At 39.6% G+C, this 12,034-nt stretch overlaps 1 protein-coding gene across 1 annotated transcript in view; it reads left to right on the top strand.

Annotated features, from left to right (window-relative positions):
• Positions 1-3,649, top strand: part of DNAJC12 (DnaJ heat shock protein family (Hsp40) member C12) — a 40,652-nt gene extending 37,003 nt beyond the window's left edge. Inside the window, exon 5 of the mRNA XM_044239624.1 lies at positions 3,111-3,649. Coding sequence (XP_044095559.1) covers positions 3,111-3,205 — 95 coding nt within the window. The 3' untranslated portion in view covers positions 3,206-3,649. The remainder of the gene's footprint in view (positions 1-3,110) is intronic.
• The last annotated feature ends 8,385 nt before the right edge of the window (positions 3,650-12,034 follow it).

Below are 12,034 nucleotides of genomic sequence, written 5' to 3'. Positions count from 1 at the left end.
AAAATTTACACATTTTATTTTATTTTTTTTTAAAAGATTTTATTTATTTATTTGACAGAGAGAGATCACAAGTAGGCAGCGAGGCAGGCAGAGAGAGAGAGAGAGGAGGAAGCAGGCACCCTGCTGAGCAGAGAGCCCGATGCGGGACTCGATCCTAGGACCCTGAGATCATGACCCGAGCCGAAGGCAGCGGCTTAACCCACTGAGCCACCCAGGCACCCAAATTTACACATTTTAACGAGTTTGATAAATTTTGCCAAATTGCCTGTGGCAGATTTTTTGCCAATTTACCTTCCTTCTAGTAGAGAAGGAAAATGACCTTTTATTTAATTTTTAACAAAGTTGTTTAGAATTAAAGAAATCTTATTATTGTCGAATAAATTATTTGTTTTTCCAGAGATCCTTTACCATTGACCTTTTACTTTGGCAGCTGTTTGAAAGTTGTTTCCAATTTCTTTGCAAATGAACTCCCAAATTCCCACCACTGGAGATATCTATAAATATCCTTTTATTGTTAATCATTTAAGTACAGAATGTTCTTTCATCCATGTAAACTAATTCTTGTTGATAAGAAGTTAAAAGTTGGCTCTACAAATCAAGAAGAGAAAGATCAATATTCCAAAAATAAAAGGGTGGGAAACTTTATAAATAGGCAGTTTAAGACAGAAAATATAGCAGCTTTTAAACATATAAAAATATTTCATCTCATTGTAATTAGTGAAATGATAACTTCTCTTAATGTATGCTTCTGTGAATCAGTGAGACATAGGATCAACCACTCGGTTAAAAAAAAAAAAATGAGCAGATAATTCATAGAACCGAAAATAGACAAATAGCCTTGGAACATATGAAGAGATGCTTTAACTCATTCATACCAAGAGAAAGGCAAATTAAAACTGCACCGTTTGGTACTCATCTGCCTGGCAAAGTTTACTAAGTTTGTTAACGTGGTGTTAATGATGGTGTAGGAAAATCAGCTGCTGCTGGGTCAAGCTTTATGGAGAACTGTCTGGCAGTGTCTGTTAATAACAAACTGCAGGGTGCCTGGGTGGCTCAGTGGGTTAAGCCGCTGCCTTCGGCTCAGGTCATGATCTCAGGGTCCTGGGATCGAGTCCCGCATCGGGCTCTCTGCTCAGCAGGGAGCCTGCTTCCTCCTCTCTCTCTCTCTGCCTGTCTCTCTGCCTACTTGTGATCTCTCTCTGTCAAATAAATAAATAAAATCTTTAAAAAAAAAAAATAACAAACTGCAAATGCTCAATGACTTTGACCCAGCCATCCCACTTCCACAAATTTTATCCTACAGATCACCCATGTGCAAAATGACATGTGTGCCATGTTATTCACTGCAGAATAGCAAATAAATGCATTGTGTTTTTGTTTATCATACAATAGAATACTCATCCACTGTAAGAGAGAACGGGAAAGCTCTTCATATATAAAGAGCAACCATACATGGCTCAGTGGGTTAAACCGCTGCCTTCGGCTCAGGTCATGATCCCAGGGTCCTGGGATTGAGAAAGGAAGGGTTCCTTGCTCACCAGGGAGCCTGCTTCTCTCTCTGCCTCTGCCTGCCACTCCCCTTGCTTGTGCTCTCTTTCTGATAAATTAAAAAAAAAAAGAAGAAGAGCAACCATCAAGGTATATTAGAAACAGAAAGTCAAAAGGAGACTAGTGGACCATCTGTTAGCATTTAGGATAAAGAAGGGGTGGGAAGGTGGTGTTGGAGGATGTATTCATGTATTTGCTTGTATATACCTGGACTATCTCTGGAAGGATAGGCAGGCAGCTGGTAACAAATTTGTCTACTGGGAACATCAGAGGAGAGGAAGGAGAAGACTTTTGGAGTAAATCTTTGTGCCTTTTGAATTTTAGCCATGTGAATATACTGCCTACTTGAAAAATAAATAACAATTTTAAATAGACAAAAATCAAAATAGATAAAGAGAAAAAGAAATTTGGGATCTATACCTCATTTTACTGTTTTGTGACCACACAGAAGTCCCCCCTTTTCTTTCAGAGTGGGGTCTCCCCATATATAATATATAAATAAATGAATATTTAATATCAAATATTCGCAAGGGCTTTATAGAAAAATTAGCTGGGTAAGGAGACAGGGAGGGACGGAGGTTGGGGCTGGGTACTATTTGCATCAAGTGGTCAGGTAATGAAGCTGCTTAGAAATCCAGAATCGGGGTGCCTAGGTTTCTCAGTCGTTAACGGTTTGCCTTAAGCTCAGGTCATGATCCCAGGGTGCTGGGATCCAATCCTGCATCAGGCTCCCTGCTCAGTGGGAAGTCTGCTTTTCCCTCTCCCACTACCCTTGGCTTGTGTTCCCTTTCTCCTGTGTCTCTCTCTGTCAAATAAATAAATAAAATCTTAAAAAAAAAAAAATCCAGAATCTCAGTCTCTACTCCAGACATCCAGAATCAGAATCTCCAGTATAACAAGATCTCTAGATAATGACTATGGATATGGAAGTTTGAGACACCCTGGTCTAGCTAATTCCCACTCATGGTCACTTTGGATGTGACTTCCTTCTAGAAGTCTTTTCTCACTTTGCCTCCTTTATTCTGCCAAGTCCACACTGAATGACTTTCTCTGGTCTCCCATTCTCCTATGTGTTTCCCTCCATATATATATATATATATACTCATATATATATTTGTATATATATATACTTGTATATTGTATATATATATATATACATATATATATGTATATATATATATACAAATATATATAATTTTTTTTTTGCCACATTAATAGTTTTCTGGATTCTTATGTGACCCCCATCAGGAGACAGGAACTGCTGTCTCATGGTACTCAGCACAGAGACTGGCAATATGTAATAGTTGCTCAAAAAATGTTTCTTTACAAATGAATAAATGAATGGGTGCACCAGGCCAAATCAAAGTGTGTGTGTATGGAAAAAAGTACTCGAACGTCTACTTAAGATAATCACTTTCTATAAGATATTGGTAATCCATATTAAAGACTTACTTACATTTCATTTATTGCAGTGAAATCTTATCAGCAAGCCATTTTGCCATGGCACTGTGAGTTTTCTTTTGCTACCTCTCTGATTTTAAAAACTCTTCTGTGCTTTAAAGGTTTTTCAGATGGGAACTCTTGGCACCTTCGTTTCCGTTGGTCTGGGGATGCTCCGTCAGAACTCCTGAGGAAATTCAGAAACTACGAAATATGAAAAGTTCCTGCTCCATTGGAGAGAGAGAAAGCAAGACCATTTCCTGTGCTGCCAACAAGGCTTTGTTTAAATCTTATAAATGTTATGTTTCTCCGTCATTTTTGTGAATCGCTCAGTACTGATTGGTTCCTCCATCCTTAAACCCATTCAATCACAATGTGTTTTTTAAATGAGAAAAGTTTCAGACTAGTTTCTTTCAATATTTGAATACATTAAAGCTCTTAGATCCAAAGTTAGCTTGTATGGTGTGTATTTTCTTGTTAATGTTACTTGTAGAACTCTGTTTTAAAAAGCTATCTCTGTATTTAAATAATTCATTGAAATACCATAATCTCTCTTAGTGCTGGTTGTACAAGAAATGTTTTCTGACTCTTGACTTAAAATGAAATGTGAAATTACTTGTCTAAACCCCATAGAGTGAAATAAATCACTTCCCAAAATTCACAATGAATTTGTAATTTAATTGTATTTTGAAAATAATTTGATTATCTATTTCTTTTTTTTTTTTTTGAGATTTTGTTTATTTATTTTAAAGAGAGAGAAATCATAAATAGGCAGAGAGGCTCCCCGTTGAGCATAGAGCCCGATGCGGGGCTCAATCCCAGGACCCTGAGACCATAACCTGCACCAAAGGCAGAGGCTTAACCCACTGAGCCACCCAGGTGCCCCTGATTAGCTATTTCTATTTTAATGTTTATAAAATTAAAATGTTATTTATTTGAGAGATATGTTTTGGGAGGAGAGGCAAGATGGCAGAGAAGTAGGAGACCCTGTTTCAGCCGGTACTCTAAAGTGAGCTAATTTGCTACCAGAACACTCTGAACACCCATGAAACCAGCCTGAGATGTAGGATTATACACTTCTGGATCTCTATGGGAGCAGAAGACGCCAGTGGAGAGGTAAAGCAGATTGGGAACAATTGGACTGATATCCGAGGATAAATGGAAGGGGGAGGGAGCCACCAGAAGCAACCCACTTGAAAGTAATACCCCAACACGAAAGTGCCCTGTGGTTGGGAACCAGCATTAAAATGGAGTCTGGGGGCTCCTTCGTGGCTCAGTTGGTTAAGTGGCTGCCTTCGGCTCAGGTCATGATCCCAGTCTCCTGGGATCTAGCCCCACATGGGGCTCCTTGCTCAGCAGGGAGCCTGCTTCTCCTTCTGCCTCTTCCTACCACTCTGTCTCTATCTCTTTTTAACAAACAAATAAATAAATAAATAAAATCTTTAAAACAAAGTGGAGTCTGGTTAAAAGCACTCAAAAAAAGCAAAAGATCTTCACGGGCAACTGGTGGAATGAGGCAGTCACAGGCACGGGCCTAAGCCCACGGACCTAGGTTGGCAACTACAAGCGACCACCCATGCCAGAGAGAGTGCGGCAGTGGAGCCTCTAGTTCCTGGTTCCAGACCCCTCAGCGTTGTGTGGCTTGCACCACCACTCGGCTGGGGTGCACTCTTGCCCCTGTGAGGGAGTCTGGTGGGTGCTCTCTAGAACCACAGCCTTTTTGCACTCTGTGCTCGCTGCGAGACTGGGGTCTAAACTGTGCTCCCCACCCGCACCCGAGAGTGCTCTGGGTGCTAGTCAGCGGTCTCTAGGATCTGCGGAGAGTTTGAACACTCCTAGCCCAGACTTGAAGGAACTACCCCAGACAGCAGTCCTGGCAAAGGCAGCCACCTGAAGTGGGGCTCCCTGAACCAATATCGCTAGTGGTTTTAGTGGCATGAGGGTGCGGAGACAAGTGGGCGCTTTGGGCAACCCCTGAGACTGTGGCTGGGAAGGGGCCCTGCCTGTGGGAGATTGCAGGGCTCAGCAGAGTTTGTAGAGGAGGAGCTAGTATGTTCTGGACCACCCAGAGGGGAGCAGACTGAAGCTACTCTCTGAGCCAGAGGTCTAGGTGCAGTTTGCTTTCCACTAAACCTCCAATAAGCCTCAAAAAGTCACCAAAGAACAAAAACTTCCAGAGAACAAAAGCCTAAAAAACTGGTTTCCACAGAGCCCAGCCCCTTGATAGGGAAGGGGCTGGGAGAAGGACTCACCCCAAGCAAGACGGAAAAACAATGACTGAAAAACAATGCGGCAGGCCCCTCCCCCAGAAGCCAGTCAAAAGAATGAGAGGACACCACCACAGGGTCCCCATAAAACGGTAAAAAAAAACCAACCAACCAAACAAACAAAAAAAAAACGGTAAAATCCCAATATCAGAGGAAAACAATATATTAAGCTCCCGGTATTGCCCTAAAACCCATATATTTCATAGATACAACTTTTATTTTTCATTTTTTCTCACTATTCTTGTTCTTTTTTTTTTTTTTGCCATTTTTTTATTTTATTTTTTTTCCAATTTATTTATTTTCAGAAAAACATTATTCATTATTTTTTTCACCACACCCAGTGCTCCATGCAAGCCGTGCCCTCTATAATACCCACCACCTGGTACCCCAACCTCCCACCCCCCCGCCACTTCAAACCCCTCAGATTGTTTTTCAGAGTCCATAGTCTCTCATGGTTCACCTCCCCTTCCAATTTACCCAAATTCCCTTCTCCTCTCTAACGCCCCTTATCCTCCATGCTATTTGTTATGCTCCACAAATAAGTGAAACCATATGATAATTGACTCTCTCTGCTTGACTTATTTCACTCAGCAAAATCTCTTCCAGTCCCGTCCATGTTGCTACAAAAGTTGGGTATTCATCCTTTCTGATGGAGGCATAATACTCCATAGTGTATATGGACCACATCTTCCTTATCCATTCATCCGTTGAAGGGCATCTTGGTTCTTTCCATAGTTTGGCGACCGTGGCCATTGCTGCTATAAACATTGGGGTACAGATGGCCCTTCTTTTCACGACATCTGTGTCTTTGGGGTAAATACCCAGGAGTGCAATTGCAGGGTCATAGGGAAGCTCTATTTTTAATTTCTTGAGGAATCTCCACACTGTTCTCCAAAGAGGCTGCACCAACCTGCATTCCCACCAACAGTGTAAGAGGGTTCCCCTTTCTCCACATCCTCTCCAACACATGTTGTTTCCTGTTTTGTTAATTTTGGCCATTCTAACTGGTGTAAGGTGATATCTCAATGTGGTTTTAATTTGAATCTCCCTGAGGGCTAATGATGATGAGCATTTTTTCATGTGTCTGATAGCCATTTGTATGTCTTGATTGGAGAAGTGTCTGTTCATATCTTCTGCCCATTTTTTGATGTGTTTGCCTGTTTCGTGTGTGTTGAGTTTGAGGAGTTCATTATAGATCCTGGATATCAACCTTTTGTCTGTACTGTCATTTGCAAATATCTTCTCCCATTCCGTGGGTTGCCTCTTTGTTTTTTTGACTGTTCTTGTTCTTTTTAAAATTTTTTAACCTATTTACCATTACAACTAGAAGTTAACACAACATATTCCATAATAACTTTTTAAGTTAATTTTTTTATACATATACCTGTATTTTTCTTTTTCTTTTCTTTTTTTTTAAATATACATATAGATACAAGTTTCAAGGCAATCTTCCTTTCCTAAACAATACTACCCCTATATATTAACCAGTTTTAATCTCCCTTTATCTCTGGAAATTTGAGTCCTTTAACAAAGATATCAACATACATCTAGGAAGAATTAAATGTCCTTGCCCACATTGAGGATTTATAACCACCCTCCCATCTTTTTCTTCTGTCCATGTTTCTGTGTATTTGTTTTTATTCTGGTATTATATAAATCTCATCCTTGAGGTCCATTTTGGCTGAGTTCTTTTTTTTTTCTTGTCATTTACTTTTGTCAGTCTTTTTGTTTGCCCATTTGTGTTTGTATACCTTATAAATCTTACCTTGGGGGGCTATTCTGGCTGGGTCTTCTCTTTTTTTTCTGTCTAACTTTTTTTCTTTTTAAAGATTTTATTTATTTATTTGACAGAGAGAGATCACAAGTAGGCAGAGAGGCAGGCAGAGAGAGAGAGAGAGAGGAAAGCAGGCTCTCCACTCAGCGGAGAGCCCGATGCGGGACTCGATCCCAGGACCCTGGGATCATGACCTGAGCCGAAGGCAGCGGCTTAACCCACTGAGCCACCCAGGCGCCCCTTTTTCTGTCTCTCTTTTTCTCTATCTCTCTTTTTCTTTTTTCTTTCTTTTTGGTGGTGACTTCCAATTGCTCAGAAGTGTTTCAGGGTGCACCTTGCCTGGATTGCAGCTGATATATTCAGCTACACATCCCCTCAATGACTTCTTACCAAAATGACTAGAAGGAGGAACACCCAACGAGGAAAAATTCAGAGATTGTGCCGTCTCCATCAGAGCTATTGGGTATGGACATAAACTATGTTAGAAAGGGAATTCAGGGGCACCTGGGTTGCTCAGTGGGTTAAGCCTCTGCCTTTGGCTCAGGTCATGGTCTCAGGGTCCTGGGATTGAGCCCCACATCAGACTATCTGCTCAGCAGGAAGCCTGCTTCCTCCTCTCTCTCTCTGCCTACTTGTGATCTGTCAAATAAATAAATAAATAAAGTCTTATAAAAAAAAAAGGAAAGGGAATTCAGGGTAACAATTATCCAGGCAATGACTAGGTTGGAGAAAACCATTAGTGACAACATGGAATTGATTAGGATAGAAGTGAAAGCTGCCTGGGAAGATGTTAAAAATGCTATCAATGAGATTGAGTCTAATCTAAATACTCTAACATCTAGGGCAACTGAGGCAGAAGATAGAATTAGTGATCTAGAGGACAAACTGATGGAGAAAAAGGATCAAGAGGGGGTCTGGAACAAACAGCTTAGAAGCCATAAAAACAGAATTAGGGAAATAAATGATGCCATGAAATGTTCCAACACCAGAATTCTTGGGATCCCTGAGGAGGAGAAAGAAAGAAGACTAGAAAATATAGTTGAACAAATTCTCCATGAAAATTTTCCCAATCTGGGGAATGGAACCAGTGTTCAGGTCCTAGATGTAGAAAGAACAGCCCCTAAGATTAACAAATCTAGAAAGACATCAAGGCACTTGATTGCAAGACTGACAAATCATAATTTTAGGCAAGAGCTTTTGAGAGCAGCTGGGGGAAGAGATTCCTTATGTACAATGGAAGGTCCATCAGAATAATGTCAGACCTGTTCACAGAAACCTGGCAGCCCAGAAAGGGCTGGCAAGACATATTCAGGGCACTAAATGAGAAGAACATGCAGCCAAGAATACTTTATCCAACAAGGGTGACATTCAAAATGGATGGAGAGAGAAAGAGCTTCCAAGACTGGCAAGGTTTAAAAGAGTATGTGACCACCAAGTCGACACTACAAAAAATATTAAGGGGTGTTCTATAAAAGAAGAAAAAACCCAAGAGTGTCAAAACAGAAATTTACAGAGACAATCTATAGAGACAAGGACTTCACAGGTAACATGATGTCAATAAAAACGTATCTTTCAGTAATCACTCTCAACATGAATGGCCTAAGCACTCCCATAAAATTGCACAGGGTCGCAGATTGGATAAAGCACAGGACCTGACCATATATTGTCTACAAGAGACCCATTTGGAACCCAAGGATACATCCAGACTGAAAGTGAAGGGATGGAGAAGCATCTTTCATGCCAATGGGCCTCAAAAGAAAGCTGGGGTAGCAATTCGCGTATCAGATAAATTAGATTTTAAACTGAAGACTGTAGTCAGAGATAAAGAAAGACACTACATCACTCTTAAAGGATCTATCCATCAAGAAGATCTAACAATTGTAAATATTTATGCCCTCAATATGGGAGCAGCCAACTACATAAGACAACTGTTAATCAAGATACAGAGTCATACTGATATGAATACATTAATAGTAGGGAATCTTAACGTGGCACTCTCAGTAACAGACAGATCATCCAAGCAGAAAATCAATAAAGAAACAAGAGCATTGAGTGACACATTGGACCAGACGGACCTCATAGATATATATAGAACCTTCCACCCTAAAGCAACAGAATACTCATTCTTCTTGAGCACACATGGAACTTTCTCCAGAATAGACAACTATTGGGTCACAAATCAGGGCTCAACTGATACGAAAAGATTGAGATTATTCCCTGCATATTCTCAGACCACAATGCTTTGAAACTGGAACTCAACCACAAGGAAAAGTTTGGAAGGAATTCAAACACTTGGAAGCTAAAGACCACCTTGCTTAAGAATGTTTGGATTAACCAGAAAATCAAAGAAGAACTTAAACAATTCATGGAAACCAATGAGAATGAAGACACTTTGGTTCAAAACCTATGGGATACAGCAAAGGTGGTCCTAAGGGGGACATACATAGCTATCCAAGCCTCACTCAAAAAAAAAAAAAAAAAAAAAAACACTGAAAAATCCAGAATACACCAGCTCTCTTTACACCTTAAAGAACTGGAGAATCAACAACAAATTAAGCCAACCCCAGACACAAGGAGGGAACTAATTAAGATTAGAGCAGAGATCAATGAGATAGAACTAGGGATGCAATAGAACACATCAAAAAAACTGGAAGCTGGTTTTTTGAAAGAATCAATAAGATTGATAAACTATTGGCCAAACTAATCCAAAAGAAAAGAGAGAGGACCCAAATTAATAAAATTATGAATGAAAAGGGAGAGATCACGACTATCACCAAGGAAATAGAAACAATCATCAGAAATTATTATCAACAGTTATATGCCAATAAGTTAAACAACCTAGATAAAATGGATGCATTCCTGGAAACCAAAAACTTCCAAAACTGAATCAGGAAGAAATTGACAACCTGAATGGACCAATATCTAGTAACAAGATTGAACCAATGGTCAAAAACCTTCCAAAAAACAAGAGCCCAGAACCTGATGGATTCTATCAAACATTCAAAGAAGAAATTCTATCAAACATTCAAAGAAGAAATTCTATCAAACATTCAAAGAAGAAATAATACCTATTATCCTGAAGCTTTTTCAAAAAATAGAAACAGAAGGAAAACTTCCAGACTCTTTTTATGAAGCCAGCATTACCCTGATCCCCAAATCAGGCAAAGGCCCCACCAAAAAGGAGAATTTCAGACCAATATCCCTGAGGAATATGGATGCCAAGATTCTCAACAAGATCCTAGCTAATAGGATCCACCAGTACATTAAAAAGATTATCCACCATGACCAGGTGGGATTTATCCATGGGATGCAAGGGTGGTTCAACATTCATAAATCAATCAATGTGATAGAACAAATCAATAAGAGAAGAGAGAAGAACCACATCGTTCTCTCATTTAAGCATTTGACAAGATACAGCATCTGTTCCTGATTAAAACCCTTCCAAGTACAGGGATAGAGGGAATATTCCTCAACTTCATAAAATCTATCTATGAAAGACCCACAGCAAATATCATCCTCAATGGGGAAAAGCTGACAGCCTTTCCTTTGAGATCAGGAACATGACAAGAATGTCCACTCTCACCACTGTTATTCAACATAGTACTAGAAGTCCTAACAACTGCAATCAAACAACAAAAAGAAATAAAAGGTATTCAAATTTGCAACGGAGAAGTCAAACTCTCTCTCTTCACAGATGATACGATACTTTATATGGAAAACCCAAAAAACTCCACCCCCAAACTACTAGAACTCATGCAGCAATTCAGGAATGTGACAGGATACAAAATCAATGTACGGAAATCAGTTGCTTTCTTATACACTAACAATGAAAATATAGAAAGGGAAATGGAAGAATTGATTCCATTTACTATAGCACCAAGAACCATAAGATACCTGGGAATAAACCTAACCAAAGAGGTAAAGGATATGTACTCGAAGAACTACAGAACACTCGTGAAAGAAATTGAAGAAGACACAGAAAGATGGAAGAGCATTCCATGCTCATGGATGGGAAGAATAAACATTGTTAAAATGTCTATACTGCCTAGGGCCATCAATAATTTCAATGCCATCCCGATCAAAATTCCACTGGCATTTTTCAAAGAGCTGGAACAAACAATCCTAAAATTTATATGGAAACAAAAGAGACCCCATATTGCTAAGGAAATGTTGAAAAAGAAAAACAAAACTCGGAGCATGACGTTGCTTGATTTCAAGCTTTACTACAAACAGTGATCACCAAGACAGCATGGTACTGGCACGAAAACAGACATATAGACTAGTGGAACAGAGTAGAGAGCCTAGATATGGACTCTCGACTCTATTGAGGACTCTATGGTCAAATAATCTTTGACAAAGCAGGAAAAAATATAAACAGTGGAAAAAGAAATTTCCTTCAATAAATGGTGCTGGGAAAATCGAACAGCTATGTGTAGAAGAATGAAACTCGACTATTCTACACAATACACAAAGATAAACTCAAAATGAATAGAAGATCTCAATGTGAAGCAGGAATCTATCAAAATCCTAAAGGAGAACTTAGGCAGTAACCACTTCAACATCGGCCACAGCAACTTCTTTCAAGATATGTCTCCAAAGGCAAAGAAAACAAAAACGAAAATGAACTTTTGCGACTTCATCAAGATCAAAAGCTTCTGCACAGCAAAGGAAACAGTCAACAAAACAAAGAGGCAACCCATGGAATGGGAGAAGATATTTGCAAATGACACTACAGACAAAGGGCTGATATCCAAGATCTATAAAGATATCCTCAAACTCAACACACACAAAACAGATAATCATGTCAAAAAATAGGCAGAAGACATGAACAGACACTTCCCCAAAGAAGACATACAAATGGCCAACAGAAACCTGAAAAAATGTTCATCATCATTAGCCATCAGAAAGATTCAAACCCAAACCACATTGAGATACCACCTTACACCAGTTAGAATGGCCAAAGTTAACAAGACAGTAAACAACAAGTGTTGGAGAGGATGTGGAG

This window comes from Neovison vison, chromosome 2, assembly GCF_020171115.1.
Source record: "Neovison vison isolate M4711 chromosome 2, ASM_NN_V1, whole genome shotgun sequence".
Classification (NCBI taxonomy): domain Eukaryota; kingdom Metazoa; phylum Chordata; class Mammalia; order Carnivora; family Mustelidae; genus Neogale; species Neogale vison.
This window is presented reverse-complemented; position numbering and strand designations above follow the sequence as displayed.